At 37.3% G+C, this 17,253-nt stretch overlaps 1 protein-coding gene across 1 annotated transcript; it reads right to left on the bottom strand.

Moving 5' to 3' along the window:
- Nucleotides 1–6,854: 6,854 nt before the first annotated feature.
- On the bottom strand, nt 6,855–7,793 carry LOC114613819 (olfactory receptor 1496-like). The gene has a single exon (XM_028759208.1). The coding sequence runs from the start codon at nt 7,791–7,793 to the stop codon at nt 6,855–6,857; it is 939 nt and encodes a 312-aa protein (XP_028615041.1).
- Between the last annotated feature and the right edge of the window lie 9,460 nt (nt 7,794–17,253).

The following is a 17,253-nucleotide window of genomic DNA, read 5'->3' as shown; positions in this document are numbered from 1 at the left end:
GTGTGTGTGTGTGTGTGTGTGTGTGTGTGTGTGTGTGTGTGTGTGTGCGTATGTGTTTTCATTTTCATTGTTTATTTTGACTTTAAAGCATTCATCTTTTTTAGGTCTCTAATACAATTAACTTTTGATCTTGTATCTTTTACAATGGTTGTATTCTGTGGCATTAATTTCACTCCAAATTCTATGTTTGCTGTTCTCCTAACAATTTCAATAATTGTCATTTTCTATGTATCAAGTTTGGTGTATTTTAAAATCTTGAAAATTAAACACATTTCTCATGGTGTAGCAAAGAACAAAAAAAGAACCAAACTATTTATATGTTGGGTTGTGTGATTTGGGTGGGTTGAATAGGTATCTCCTATCCCCACTGATTCATGCATTCAAATATTTGAACTATTTGGAGTGGCACTATTAGGAGGAGTTGAAGGCCTTGTTGAAGGAAGTATATCACTGTGGAGGCAGGATTTGAGGTTTCATATATATGTTGAAACTATGTAATGCCCAGTGTGAAATCCAGTCTCCTCATGGCTCCCTACAGAAAACAGTCTCTTTCTGAACCTTCTGCCTTTAGACCAAGATATAGAATTCTTGGCTCCTCTACTGCTAAATCTGCCTGCACAATTCCATACATCTCACCATGATGATCATAGCCTAAATCACTGAAACTGTAAGCCACCACAATTAAATGTTGTGGTTTATAAGAGCTGCCAAGACCATGGTGTTTCTTCACAGCAGTAAAACCCTAAGAGTAATTAGTAAGTTATTCATGAGCAACATGATAGTTTGTGCAGAATCCCAGATAATCTGAAAAGGGCTCATATCTACTCATCTAGCAATATCATATGACACAAACATGAAAGTACATATTTAAATATTGCCAATCACTAAGTAGTTTATTAACTTTTCTAAATACATCAACTTCTTCCTCACATAAGTAAATGCATTTCAATGTCTAAGAAAATACCTGAAAACAAAGATAGTAACAAAATTCTATAGCATGACATTTTCTTCCACAATTGTTTGTCTATAGAAAAGTTTCACTTATAAAGTAAACACAATCAAGGCTAACAATTACTACTAATAACAGTTATAATAATTTACTATAAATAAAGGAATCTGATTGCTCTCTATTTCTATTTCTCAAAAATATTTCACTATTATATACCCACCTTTCTACTTTTGGTCATGAGAACTATTACAATATCTAAGTATCAGGAAGTAAAGTGAAGGACACAGCAATGTGATATAACTTTAGGCTTCTCTGTGAGCTTCATTTAAAGATTTACCTGAAACTCTCTAAATGAGGGATTAGAAAACCGAGTTGATGGTTATCAGGATGTCTGAAGGATGCCTCACAAGGAGGTCAACAGATACAATGTGAAAATACTAGATGAAGTGATTATTCAGATTGCTTGTAAGACAGAGACTAGGAGAGCTCAGTTTTCATCATAATGTACAGGAAAGCTGCCACTTAAAACTGTGAATCTCTGGAATTTTCCATTTAATATGTCAGTTTGAAACTTCATGGAGATAGCAGAAACCTTAAGATTTAATTAAAGACTATTCGGAGATGGAAGTCACTAAAGAGCACTAAATATACATGAAGCTGCCAATGAAACAGGTTTTATGAGGGGTTTGTGTTTTGATGATTTAGGGTCCAACACAGCAGGAAGGCCTGGCAGAAGACGTATTAGGCAATTGGATGCACTGCACCCACACATAGGACTGGTGTTCCATACTCTAGTACTGCTGCATGTGTAAAATCTATATTTCCAAAGCTATAAATTATTAATTAAAAACGTGAAGGCTTAGGAAACATTTTAATATGCAAAATTCCTTCACCTTAAGATTAAATTTTGTCAAGATGTCATCTTGTCACATGCTTATTTCAGCATTCAATCAAATTACAAACACAATATCAACAAGAATTGTTTTGTACAAATTGATTGTGTATTTATAAAATTCATATGTAAAGACAACTAAAATCTGAAAATTGTGTTTTGCCTTTCATGTTGTGCTTATTCTTTTTACTGAAAAATATTTTTTCATACAATATATTTGAAGTACTATTTCCCTCTATCTCTGCTCAGATCCTCCCAACACATTCAATTCTATGCCTTCTTTTGCTCTTCAGATAACAAATAGGTAAGTTAAGAAAAACAATAAATACGTAGATTCCTTTAGTATAAAAAATGTTGCCTTCCAGTCTGGGACCAAGCACTGAGCAGATTCCGGGCAGCAGCTCTGCACCCAATCTCACAAAATCCAGAGGAAGCTGGCCTCCCAAGAGCTCTAACTTGAACAGCATCTTAGGTAAGGAGACAGCAACACCCACTACAAACAGGGAGTAACTGGGACCCAGGAATTTTCTCCTGGCCTGGAGCACTGGTTCCTTCTGGTCTGGGCCTGAGCACTGAGCAGATCTTGGGCCCCAGCTCTAACCCCAGTAGTAATACCCACCCCACACAGTTCTGAAACAACCAAGATAATAGGAAAGATGGGCTCCAGTAAGAGACAGGGCAGGTAGCACTAAGGTGATCCAGATGGCAAAAGGCAAGCACAAGAACATAAGCATCAGAAACCCAGGGTACTTGTCATCAATAGAACCTAGTTCTCCCACGTTAGAAAGTCCTGAATTCCCCATATCACCAGGAAAGCAAGATTCAGATTTAAAATCACTTCTAATGATGATGATAGAGGACTTTAAGAAGAACATAAATAGCACTCTCAAAGAATTTGAGGAGAACACAGGTAAACAGGTAGAAGCTCTTAAAGAGGAAACACAAAAATCCCTTAAAGAAATACAAGAGAACACAACCAAACAGGTAAAGGAATTGAACAAATCCATCCAGGACATAAAAATGGAAGTAGAAACAATAAAGAAATCACAAAGGGAGAACACCCTGGAGATAGAAAACCTAGGGAAAAAATGAGGAGTCATACATGTAAGCATCACCAACAGAATACAAGAGATAGATGAGAGAATCTCAGGTGCAGAAGATACCATAGAAAATATTGACACAACTGTCAAAGAAAACACAAAATGCAAAAAGTTCTTAACAAAAAACATTCAGGAAATCCAGGACACAATGAGAAGACCAAACCTAAGGATAATGTGTATAGATGACAGTGAAGATTTCCAACTTAAAGGGCCAATAAATATCTTCAACAAAATTATAGAAGAAAACTTCCCTAACCTAAAGAGTGAGAAGCCCATAAACATACAAGAAGCCTAAAGAATGCCAAATAGACTAGACCAGAAAAGAAATACCTCCCATCACATAATAATCAAAACACCAAATGCACAAAACAAAGAAAGAATATTAAAAGCCATAAGGGGAAAAGGCCAAGTAACATGTAAAGGCAGACCTATCAGAATTACACCAGACTTCTCACCAGATACTATAAAAGTGCGAAGATCCTGGACAGATGTCATACAGACCCTAAGAGAACACAAATGCCAGCCTAGGCTACTATACTCAGCAAAACTCTTAATTACCATAGATGGGGAAAGCAAGATATTCCATGACAAAATCAAATTTACACAATATCTTTCCACATACCCAGCATTACAAAGGATATTAGCAGAAAAGCTACAATACAAGGAGGGAAATTATACCCTAGAAAGAGCAAGAAAGTAATCCTCTTCCATCAAGTCCAAAAGAAGATAGCCACACAAAGATAATTCCACCTCTAATAACAAAAATAACAGGAAGCAGCAATCACTGTTCCTTAATATCTCTTAACACCAATGGACTCAATTCCCCAATAAAAAAGCATAGGCTAACAGACTGTATATGTAAACAGGACCCAGCATTTTGCTGCATACAGGAAGCCTACCTCACTGACAAAGACAGACACTACCTTAGAGTAAAAGTCTGGAAAACAATTTTTCAAGCAAATGGTCCTAAGAAATAAGCTGGAGTAGCCATTCTAAAACCTCCAGCCCAAGAGCACAAAGGGAGAGTTTTCTGGTAATTTTAGGGAAACAGGCCATTTGTTTCTATCATGGGCCACTCCTTTGTATATATTGCTTATCCTTATGATTTTCTCCTAAAGTATTCTGTAGAATCCAAAAGTTCTCCAAGCATGTAGTATGTCAAATTTTCAGTGCTCTAGCACTGCTATGCTTAAAATAGTCTTGTAGCATCTCTTCAACTTACATACACCATCAAAATGGTGTTGTGTGTGATACTAGTACATAAAGTTCGAGTCTTCACACACTAAACATGTTCTCTAACAATGAGCTACATCCCTCCCCATTTTGAGATTTTTCTACTGTATTTGGAAAACTCATAAAATGTCATGGATGATGTCTAAAATACCCAGTATAAAGATGCTGTTTCTTACTAATTTAGCCAGCACTAGGTATGTGATCAGGTATGGGACTTTACCAAGGGCACTGCTGTCTCTGAGCTTCTTCTAAGAAATAATTTTTATATTTATAAGATAGAAGACTTGTGACTGCAAATCCCTTTTTCAAACTCCCTTTGGTTTAACAGACAGTACACATATCAACTTATCTAATTAGTGTTCTCAACCAGGCAAAGATAGAGATTATGGATGTTGGATTTTAAGCACTTCAGGAAGTAACAAACTGCCTTTACTATTATACATTCTCATTATAAATAATATAATAAATATAATGTATACTTATAATTATAAAGTAATATATTTATATTTTCAATTTTTATTTGTTTAAAAGTCCACATTCTCAACATAAATAATACAATAAATAGGATGTATAATTATAACTATAAGGCAATAGAAATTTAAATTTTTAATCAGTCTTTGTTTATGTGTGTTTTTCATCTGTGTGAATTTATATACCGTAAATACAGAGTACACAGAATCCAGAATTCCCTGGAAATGGAGTTACAGGTGGTTGTGACCCACTGATACGGGTGCTGGGAATTGAACTGGCCTCCTCTGGAAGAGTAGCCATTGATTTTTCCACTGAGCCATCTCTCCACCACATATAAAATATTACTGGTATGAGATTGTTGCTTTACAGCCATGATCCATCATACCTGACTTGATTCCTATTTTTTTTTGGTTCAGGTTTACAATTAACCTCTCTTGTTCCCTACCTCTTTCTCTTCTTTTTACACCACTTCCACTCTGACACAGTCCATTTTCTACATTTCATATGATATTCATTACACAGTGTTGATACAATTGTATAATTTTTCTATCAGGTAAAAATTTAAAATATGTATAAAGATATGCACATCCTAGGCTATATTTTTACACTGTGGTACTGCTTTGTATTACCCAGCACAGCCTTTGCATCTTTCCTATGTCTATTATACCTGATGCCATTGATACTGAATATAGAAATATTTGTCTTTTAAAGTTTGCTTTTCACATAAAGAGAAAAGTCACTTAATTTACAAATTGTCTTATCATTAATAATTCTTTTATACAATGGGATTTCAGAGTTTATCAATGACAACAGCCAATGCTACCTTAACTATATGGGAATAATAATATTAATAAATATCTTTAAACATTCAATAAAAAGGAACAATTCAAAATTCAATGAGCTATTATCCACTTTGGTAAGTATAGGTGTGTGTGTGTGTGTGTGTGTGTGTGTGTGTGTGTGATCACAAAAGTGCTTATATAGTTATGTAGATCATGTTTATGTTTGTTTTGCATGTGAATTTATATACCATAAATATACAGTGCCCACACTGTAGGAGATGGCATAATAATGACAAAACACTTGAAAAGACACAAAGAAGACTGTGAGAACAGAAAGAGTTCAATGCATGTGTGTTCTTATTGAAGATCACACACAGGCTCAACTGGAGATGTTCTCCAGACAATGAGAAACCCTACAGGCAAAATTGGCTTACATAGAGATTATGTGTGTACATTTTGGGGACAGCAGAGTATAAAGGCTTGGATTTGTGTGTCATCACCTACCAAGAACAACTGAGGAAAATAAATGGACCAAGTTATTCTATGCTGCAGCAAAGCAAAGAATATAAATATTAAAGATTTTTTGTCCTACAGAAATGAGACAAAAGAGTGGAATTGGGCTATGATCTCATACATGATCACCCATTGCCCCTCTCTGTGAAATGGGAAGTCACTGTACCTCGGATTTTTCAGGCTGTGAAACAGAACCTTCTCTATATCCTTGAGAGTAACACAAGGGTAAACAAAACCATCTACTATAAAAATACGATTTACAAAGTAAAATATGAGACATACATGAGGCTTTGCAAGCTTCTAGCATTCATTCCTCTAACCGTCATCTTATAGAAGTAAATTAAATTGAAAAGAACATGATTAACAATAAATTTCAAATATTAGGATAATGTTATAAGAGTGACACTATCATGCAAAACAATTCTGCCAGACTGATTCAGGGTTGAGACTAGTGACAAAGGATGACATGAATTGGAAAATAATTAGAGAAGAGCTAAGAAAAAAAATTATATCAAATTCACTGTTGGAAAACCTGTAGAAGGAAGTTGGGAAATAGAGGTATTTTGTTGTATTGAATCTACTCAATCCATTATTTAAAGAATTTTAACCAAAATATCAGTGAACATGGAAGTTAGGGTAAAGTAATAAAAATGTTGCAGTAACTTAAAAGGAACAAAGATCTCATACACTATACATTTCCAGGATTGTTTGTGCAAGGGAAGTTATAGCCAGATATTAAAGACAGTTGTGCCTACTTTGACTGCACTAAACCTCTTTCATATATAGAACAGGTACGTAGCATGCCCTTCCTTGTATGTACTATAATGATGGACAATATCAGATAAAAATATCAATATTGATAAATATCAATACATTTATTACTTAAAATTAGATGACAATCCCAAGTGCTACCATTACAGAGAGATTTTCTTACTGCAGATGACTCTTATTAGGGCCCTCTTTATGTCTCGGTTCCTCAGGCTGTAGATGAAGGGGTTCAGCATTGGAGTCACCACTGTGTACATCATAGCCATGGCAATCTCCTTTACAGTGGAATTATTACCTGATGGACATAAGTAGAGACCAATAATTGTCCCATAGAACAGAGACACCACAGACAGATGAGAACCACAGGTGGAGAACATCTTGTAGATTCCTTGGGTAGATGGAACCTTAAGAATGGAGGAGATGATCCTTGCATAGGACATAACAATTATGAGGAATGGAATAATAATGATGAGCCCTCCCATGATAAGTATCATCAAATCATTAACATAAGTGTCTGAGCAGGCCAGCTTTAGAAGAGCAAATAGGTCACAGAAAAAGTTGAGTACTACATTGTTCTCACAAAAAGACAATCTTGCTGCAAGCAGGGTGTGCATCATAGCATGGGATGTTGTAAGCATCCACAATAGAAGCACTAGACAAGTACAGAGCTTGGGGCTCATGATGCTGGAGTAATGCAGAGGGAAACAGATAGCCACATAGCGGTCATAGGCCATGACCACAAGAAGGAAGCTTTCCATATCTCCAAAAGCCATAAGGAAGTATATTTGTGTCAGGCAACCTCCATAGGGGATGGATGGGTCATGGCTCTGCATATTCTGCAGCAATTTGGGCAATGTGACAGAGGAAAAGCATAGATCAGAGAAGGACAAGTTGCTGAGGAACAAGTACATGGGTGTGTGGAGATGGGAGTCCAGTCGAACAAGGACAATGATTAGCAGGTTTCCCAGGATAGTGGTGAGGTACATGGCCAGAAACAGTGCATAGAACAGGTTTTCATACTCTGGGGCAATAGGCAGACCCAGGAGGAGAAATTGTGTGATAAAAGTTTTGTTGTTCATTTTCATTCTTCTTCTCCAGTGTCCTAATGAGAAAAATAGCATAATATCTTAGAATTTTAAATAAATATATGTCTAAGGCATATACTCTACAACAATGGATGTAGTGTGAGAGTCATCATAGTAACTATAATCTCAAAACTCCTAATGTCTGTAAATATTGCAATCATTAATGATTTTTCTCAGCTTATCTTGTTCAGGCTTCTAACTTCCATCCTTTCATAGACAATTCCATGCCATGCCTACTAAGATATGAATGCTTTTCTCTCCTACTTCCTGCTCATCCTAGGTTTTTCATCTGTAATTTGTTCTGTTATTTTGTATATTGATGTTTATGAAGAATTTTTTATAAACATTAACATCATAATTTTTATAAATTTCAAGAAAATCTCTCCAACTTGTTATATTACCACTTCTAACTCAGACCCTGTAACATATTTCTGCTCCACTTTTAAATAATCATATTCTGTCCATTGCATATATGACAGGCATCAGAAGCTCAAAAGCCTCATGTGAAAGACATGTCTTCAGTTTAATGGCTTCCAAAGCATTCCACATTCTCATACCTTTCCAGTTGCCCATAGTACAGTAAGATAAATTCAGATTTGGGCAGAAATCTATTGATTTAGATCCATTTGTTATTTTTTATTACCTTGAACTGTCGTGATACATAACCGAGTCTCTCTTCCATTCTCCTCTTATTTCATCCATTGCTATTTGTAAGCTTATATCAATACATCAGGAAGACATCTTGTCTTTACAACAATACAGAAGCAGACTTAGCCATGTCCATACTGTTATGTCTCCTGACCCTTCTCTTCTCCTTAAACATGCATCGTTCACACTGCTGCATTCTAACAGAGGCTTTCCTTTATATCTTTTCTGATTTATGTTTCAAATTATCACTGGTTTTTTTTTTAGGATTAAAGACAAAGTTCCTATCAGGCACACAAATGCTCTTTCATTATCTCACATGTGCCAGTGGTATTTCCCACACGATTCCACATGTTTTTCTCTCCTCATTCAATGCTGTGGTAAATCTCTTCATGTCCTACATTTTTGAGTTGCTCATCCCTTCTTTTTTGCCTTTCATTTCCTTCTTTCTGTTTTCCCTTCATCTAATTCATCCTTATTCCTATGCCAGGCTTATTGTTTATCACATACACAACTAAATATATTTTGTCCCACTATACTGAGACATTCAGCCATGTTTCCTAGCAATCTATACATATCCCACCCAAATAATACTTTGATCACTGTATTAAGGTATCTTCCCATTGATTGTGAAGGAATCAATGCAGGAAGGGTCTCATATGCATTCATTCTGTTTGGCTCTTAATAATCATTGTTAATCTGAAACTAGGGACAAGGATAGTCATGATGCATAAATCTAGCCAGTGAATGTTTGTTACCTACTGCTCAACCTAATACACATTTCTTTATCTTCGAAGTAGAAAAAAATCCCATTTAAATAGACAGTCTAAATTAGAGATTGTTTCTGCAGTGCTAGAGTTAATCATCGGCAGTCTCATAATACTGGGGACTACAAATAATATCCATATTTAATCCACAAGACATCATTGATATTTGTATAGAACACAGATAGAATGAAAAAATTTATGAATTATGAAAAAGAAGTGACAACCTACTTTGGAATTTTCACTTGAGTTGTTCCTCAGATGACTATGCTCTATATGATGGAGAATTTACACATCAAGTGGGTTAAACATCAATTTGGATGATTGGAGAATTCCTACTTGCTATGCAGATAGTATCTCAATGCCATTAAGATCTAGACTTTGACAAAAGTAACTAACACTTCATCAGATGGTCAGCTTCATGAATTCAGATGAAGGAATTAGAGACAAAGGACATTTAAGTGTAGAAAAATTGTTACAACTTCTGCCTTAGATACAAGTCAAATTAGATAGTTTCCACTCTTATTAAGGACTCCAATATTCTAGGCTGTTCTTCAAATGTTCTCCTTATCAGTTTCTAGTACTTAGTTGTTTGTATCCTAGTAATATGACAGAGTGCACATGTGCACGTGCTTGCACGCACACACACACACACGCACACATGCACACATGCAGATGCATACATGTGTAATTTTGTCATTCTGGAAAGCCATGGCTAATGAATCTATTGCATCTCTTAAAGCTGACAAAACAGAAGAAAATTTAAGAGATCTAAGGAACATTTTGTGAAATGCTACAACCTAGTCTGACTGTTTGCACATTCAAAAACAGACTTGTTTAATGCAGCTGACATCAAAGTTTACATACTTAGATATTATGGATTAGCATTACAAAAGAGAAACCATGTAGGAAAAAATCATCTACCATTTAAGATGATCTCCTTATATATCCCAGAACGGGCTCAAACATATAAAATGCATTCCTCTGATTTCTGAGCACTGGGATGGCAGGCAGATGACACAACAGCCAAGTTTCTCCTATTCTGTAATTGAAACATACTTCTGTTTTATGGAAGCAAGTTTTGAAAGATCAGATTCCAAAGAAATCACCAGCAACTATTATCACTGATGGATCAATGGACTTCAAAAACTTCTTTAACACACAGTCTTCAAATTAAACAGCATATGAGAATGATACTAATGCTATTATCAATGTAAGTGTATTCCGTTGAGAATAACATTAATGTCATCTAGGTGTTCATCTAAATGCACAGTGAAATATACTTAACCAATCTCAGTGCTGCTTCAGATCCCAATGTTATATGCATGTGCACCAAATATTAGAAAGACATTCCTTGTTATTTTCACATAAATTACCAATGAAACAAATATTTGTAAAGATGTACAAATAAAATTAATAATTACCGCAGGGATCACATTGTACATATATTGCTGATACCCCAGAGGTGATAGTATTGTAAACAATCATTCATCAACAGAGCACTGAACTCGACCTCACAGGGCTGCTCCTGTGTTGAAATGGAGAGAAAAAAAGGACACAATAACTAATTTGAAAGAACACATCAATATGAATTGGATACATGATAAACATGAAGCAAATATTAGCATAGTATGGGGAAATCTTAGGAGACAAGGAAGAAAGTTATTATACTTGGAAAACTATCCTGCATAACATAGAATTTCCAATCGGACAGCAAGACACCTGCTTATTTTCCTGACTTCATCCAGCTCTGCTGAAGCTGAATCATAGTTTCTGGTTCATGATCCTGCTCACCTTCATTTTATTTGCAGACACAGGAATAGCAGCCTCTGTACTCATCACCTATCTGCACCGTGTCTACCTACATCACCCTGATGCCATCCTGTGCCTTAGGCACCCTGTATCCCAGAGGAGTCCAGATCCTGTAGAAATCATTAAAGACATAGGAATTACTCAGGACCTTTCTGGGACCAATTTACCTCAGAGATCTCTAGTGGATACCAATTTTAGTCACTGATCACTAGTTGCTACACTTAAAAGAATGTAGAATTTAAATAAAAACAAAGAAAACTAATACATAAATAGCAGCAACAAAAAAAACCACAAAAAGCATGAAAAGACGCATATGCATTTCCTGTTCAGGTCATCTGCATGGCTTCTTTTGCCTGGAATGCACTTAGAGGGAAAAAGGAAATGTATAATTGCCAAACACCCCACATTATCACAAATTTTCTGATTATTAACGCCTTAGTGTTTTGCAAAACAAAATTTTGCAGAAAAAACATCAGTAGTTTTTATATTTTCGGATGTGACCCTAGCCTTTAATTGCTGCGCTGCCTTTACAGCCCATCCAACAGTCATTTTAAAGCATAAGACCATAGAAAACCACACATACTGGGAAGCTTCCAAAAACAGCATCTTAATGCAACATGACTGTAAGAGGACTTGGGGCAGATACACAACTTTCTGAAGAAATTTAAACTTCATCGTCCAACATTCTATGTGTTCCAACATGTGAAATGGGCAGGAATATGGCAAGCAGATGGAATGTTTTTAAGGCTTCCTCAAGGCAATAGAAAAGCAATCCATGTTCCCATCCCTGTTCACTCTTTTTGTCTTCTTAACTCCCTATGAAAACATTAATTGTACCTCCTGCCACCATTATCCAACCCCTCACCATATATGTGAGATTACTTTATAATTCCATGCTGTATGAGTTCAACATTTGTCACAAGGCTGTAGATGGCATTTGATTTTTTTATATTTTAATTTTCTCTCAAATCATAATAAATTCACACAGGGGTATAAACACAGAAAGGCAGGATGAGGGGAAGGGAATGACACTGGAGTGTGGGTGTTCAGGGGAATTCAGATATCTTCAGAACCTGGTATCGGCTGGGTGAAGGTTCAGGGGACAAGTCACTATGACACTGTCTATGATTCGCTTGTCCTTATCTAAGTTGGTATTGTCTGACAAGGCTACATATTTACAAGGTCTCTGACTACTCAGGCTTATAAATTTCCACAAAAGCTGCCTGTTTACATTAGCTTAGAGCCATCTGTTTCAATGTTTTTCCACTGAGACCCAAGACTTGGTGTTAGGATACATGTATGACAGCCCCATTGCTGATTTTAGCCCTATGGCTGATTTTAGGCCTACAGTGTGTAAGCAGGGCTGCCCCTGACATCTCCTCCCTTCTCTAAGTATAGAAGGGCTGTGGCAATTCTAAACTTGCAAAGGTGGGGATAGAGGCCTGACCCCCAGTACTTGAAGAGGACCTTGTAATGGCTCCGGTCCCCCTGTCTTTGTCCAGTGAGGCATGAGGGCCATACCCATCCCGATGTCTTTTTCCTGGAGAGGGGATACTTTTGACATCAACCCCTATGCAGTCAGGCTTGTCCCTCAGGGAACCCAGAGAGATATTTTTATCTTTTATTTATATTCCCTTGCAGTGCTTAGCCTCGCAGCCTAAGCAAGAATTCAGATCGCCTGTCGGGGGGGGTTCTGGGTGGCCCCTCTCTGCTTGGTCTAGGGGCAGAAGTCCCCCCTTTTAGGTTGGGTGGAGATGGGTTTTGGAAACACCCTGTATAAAGTAACAACCTCATCTTGAGTCTCGTGGACCTCCATAGCTAACTTATGATAATGTATCTGAATAAGTTTTGCTACCAAATTATTTCTCTGCTGTATCACAGAGTTAGTCCTCCTATTTCACGCCCAGGGACCAGCAGAAAAAAGCAATAAGAACCCAAATAATGGTCCCAAGATGGGACAAAATAGGGTTGACCACCTTGGAGAGGCTGCAAATCAATTCTTGTACCAGTATTCATCTGTCTCTTTCTCTCCCTGATTTTTCTCAGGGGATTCATGGACCTATTTCATGCTCTCTTTAACCCTCCTTGTCTTGTCTATGTAAAGGCAACCTTCTTCTTTGAGGGTTGCACACAGTCAAGAGCTGTACACAGTCTTTTCTATTGAAATAGAGTAAATCAAGTCCAATAAGTATCTTTGTGATTTTAGGAGGTCTATTCAGATGGCGAAACGAGGGATTTCTTCAGATTAGTGATATCAATCTCTAGCTGTTTGATGTTCTTGTCAGTGGCCCTTCAAAGGTCTGAGTAGTATAAGTTCAGAGGCCAGCATCTGGATTAGAACTTCTAACAGCAGATATCATGGGTGATTCAGTTTTACCTGGAAAGGAGAAAGAAGGGGATTCTCAGAGAGATTTCTCTTCCCTGGATGTAAATTGTTATTCCTCGTATTTATGGTTGGGCCTAGCTTTGTGGGGGTATCTATTTTTTTCATTAATCTTTTTGGTAGCCAGTTAGCTGTGCCTTCTGGGGTATCACACATGCATATCAATCCTCGGCCCCATAAGGGAACTGGGTCTGGACCATTCCCTTTAAGGGTAAGAGGGTCCTTCCCCATATCTGTGGCAAAGTTTTGTTGGTCTTGGTGGTGCCAGAGGCAGTCAGCAGTAGATTTGCCCTGAGCTTTCAGCTTTAGAGAGTTAAAAGTGAACAAGGCATGACGGAGAGTATTTCAGGGGGACTCCTTCTGAGGGGGTACCGTTCCCCCTCTTTTGTTTTTAAAGCCAATTTTTCAGAGTTCTTGTAAAATCAGGGCAGAAGCACCAACAGTCACTCCTTCCACACTCAGAGAGTCATGAAGACCCTATTTAAGGATATATAAATCTATATTAATAATTTTTTGTCAAAGGATTGTTATAGCACCGCTGACAACTAATAAGACTATATAATATATCGAGTAATAATAGCTTCTTCCACTTTTTGTGAGATTACCTCTCTTTTGTCAATTAATTGCTGAGGAAAATTAGGATGTACGTCTCTCTTGAGAATATTGAACAGAGACTTAAATTCTTTTATGGAGAGCATAAAATAGGATCGTAGCCAATTAGCAACTCCTAGAAACTTTTGAAATTAATTTAAAATAAGTAAACTCTCTCCCTCTCTTTTATTTTTAGACCCTTTATCTGTGTGGGTTTTTTTATTGGAGATTATACAAATTTACCTTTCAATGTTATCTCCTCTCCCATTCTCCCCCAAAACCCCTTATCCCATACCCCCTCCTCCTAATTTTTGTGAGGGTGTGCTCCAAACATCCTCCTAGTCCCATCTCCCTGCTCTCGAATTCCCACATAGTAGGGGATCCAAACTTTCGGGGTCCGTGGCCCTCCACTTTCACTGAAGTCTAACAAGGTCACCCTCAATTCCCTATACAGGTGCATGAGTCCCTCCCTTTGGGCTCTCTGGCTGGCGGTTTACACTATGGGAGATCTGGTTGAAACTTTTGATACTCCTTTTAGAAAGGACCAAAGCATCCACACTGTGGTCTTCCTTCTTCTTTGTGAGTTTTATGTGGTCTATATGTAGTTTCTTAGAAATTGTGAGCTTTTGGGCTAATATCCACTTATCAGTGAGTGCATACCATGTGTGTTCTTTTGATATTGGGTCGCTTCACTCAAGATGATATTTTCCAGCTCCATCCATTTGCCTAGGAATTTCATGAACTCATTGTTTTTAATAGCTGAGTAGTACTCCATTGTATAAATGTACCACATTTTCTGCATCGATTCTTCTGATGAAGGGCATCTGGGTTCTTTCCAACTTCTGGCTATTATAAATGAGGCTGATATGAACATGGTGGAGCATGTGTCCTTGTTGTATGTTGAAACGTCTTTTGGGTATATGCCCAGGAGTGGTATAGCTGGGTCCTCAGGTAACACTATGTTCAATTTTCTGAGATACCGCCAGACTACCTTCCATAATGGTTGTACCAGTTTACAATCCCACCAACAGTGGAGGAGTGTTCCTCTTTCTCCACATCCTCTCCAACATGTGCTGTCACCTGTGTTTTTGATCTTAGCCATTCTGACTGGTGTGAGGTGGAATCTCAGTGTTGTTTTCATTTGCATTTCCCTGATGACTACGGATGCTGAACACTTCTATCAGTGCTTGTAAACCATTTGAGATTCCTCAGTTGAGAATTCTTCATTCAGCTCTGAGCTCCATTTTTTAATAGGGTTCTTTGATTGTCTAGAGTCTAATTTCTTCAGATCTTTGTATACCTTGCATATTAACCCTTTATCAGATGTAGGATTGGTGAAGATCTTTTCCCAATATGTTGGTTGCCGCTTTGTCCTATTGACTGTGACCCTTGCGTAACAGAAACTTTGCAGTTTTATGAGGTCCCATTTGTCAATTCTTGGTCTTAGAGCACAGGCCATTGGTGTTCTGTTCAGGAACTTTTCTCCTATGCCTCTGTTTTCCAGGCTTTTCCCCAGTTTCTCTTCTATTAGTTTCAGTGTGGCTGGTTTTAGGTGGAGGTCCTTAATCCACTTGGAATTGAGCTTTGTACAAGGAGATAAGTATGGATCAATTTGCATTTTTCTACATGCTGACCACCAGTTGGACCAGCACCATGTATTGAAAATGCTGTCTTTTCTCCACTGGATGGTTTAAGCCCCTTTGTCAAGATCAAGTGACCATAGGTATGGGGGTTCATTTCTGTGTCTTCTATTCTATTCCATTGATCCTCCGGCCTGTCTCTGTTCTAATACCATGCAGTTTTTATCACTATTGCTTTGTAGTACAGCTTGAAATTGGAGATGGTGATTCCTCCAGAAGTTCTTTTATTGCTGAGAGTAGTTTTCACAATCCTAGGTTTTTTTGTTATTCCAAATGAATTTTAAGATTACTCTTTCTATCTTTGAGAAGAATTGAGTGGGAATTTTGATGGGGCTTGCATTAAATCTGTAGATGGATTTTGGCAAAATAGCCACTTTTACTATATTAATCCTTCCAATCCATGAGCATGGGAGATCTTTCCATCTTCTGAGATCTGCTTTGATTTCTTTCTTCAGGGGCATGAAGTTCTTGTCATACAGGTCTTTTACATGTTTGGTTAGGTTCACACCCAGGTATTTTATTTTATCTGTGAGTACTGTGAAGGGTGTCATTTCCATAGTTTATTTCTCAGGCAGTTTATCTTTTGAATAGAGGAAGGCTACTGATTTTTCTTGAGTTAATTTTATTTCCAGCCACTTTGCTAAAGTTGTTTATCAGGTTTACGAGTTCTCTGGTGGAAGTTTTTGGGTCACTTAAGTATACTATCATATCATCTGCAAATAGTGAGATTTTGACTTCTTTCTTTCCAATTTGTATTCCTTTGACCTCCTTGTGTTGCCTAATTGCTCTGCCTAGGACTTCCAATACTATATTAAATAAGTAGGGGGAGAGTGGGCAGCCTTGCCTAGTCCCTGATCTTAGTCGGATTGCTTCAAGTTTCTCTCCATTTAGTTTGAGGCTGGCTACTGGTTTGCTGTATATTGCTTTTACTATGTTTAGGTATGGACCTTGAATTCCTGACCTTTCCAAGACTTTTATCATGAAGGGGTGTTGAATTTTGTCAAATGCTTTCTCAGCATCTAGTGAGATGATCATGTGGTTTTTTTCTTTGAGTTTGTTTACATAATGGATTACATTGATGGATTTCCGAATATTGAGCCAACCCTGCATTTCTGGGATAAAACCTACTTGATCGTGATGGATAATTGTTTTGATGTGTTCTTGGATTCGGTTCGCTAGAATTTTATTGAGTAATTTTGCATCGATGTTCATAAGGGAGATTGGCCTGAAGTTCTCTTTCTCTGTTGGGTCTTTGTGTGGTTTAGGTATGAGCGTAATTGTGGCTTCATAGAACAAATTGGGTAGTGTACCTTCTGTTTCTACTTTGTGGAATAGTTTGAAAAGAATTGGAATTAGGTCTTCCTTGAAGGTCTGATAGAATTCTGCACTAAAACTGTATGGTCTCGGACTTTTCTTTGTAGGGAGACTTTTAATGACTGCTTCTATTTCTTTTGTGGTTACAGGACTGTTTAGATGGTTTATCTGGTCCTGATTTAACATTGGTAACTGGTATTTGTCTAGAAAATTGTCCATTTCATCCAAATTTTCCAATTTTGTTGAATACAGGCTTTTGTAGTAGGATCTGATGATTTTTTTAAATTTCCTCAGTTTCTGTTGTTATATCA

Source organism: Grammomys surdaster, unplaced genomic scaffold, assembly GCF_004785775.1.
Source record: "Grammomys surdaster isolate TR1022 unplaced genomic scaffold, NIH_TR_1.0 126278, whole genome shotgun sequence".
In the NCBI taxonomy this organism is placed as follows: Eukaryota; Metazoa; Chordata; class Mammalia; order Rodentia; family Muridae; genus Grammomys; species Grammomys surdaster.
Note: the sequence above shows the minus strand (reverse complement) of the source record. Positions and strands in the feature narration are given on the sequence as shown.

Excerpts from the sequence above, each read along its gene's own strand:
- LOC114613819 (XM_028759208.1), bottom strand. The coding sequence starts at position 7,793 with ATGAAAATGAACAACAAAACTTTTATCACACAATTTCTCCTCCTGGGT.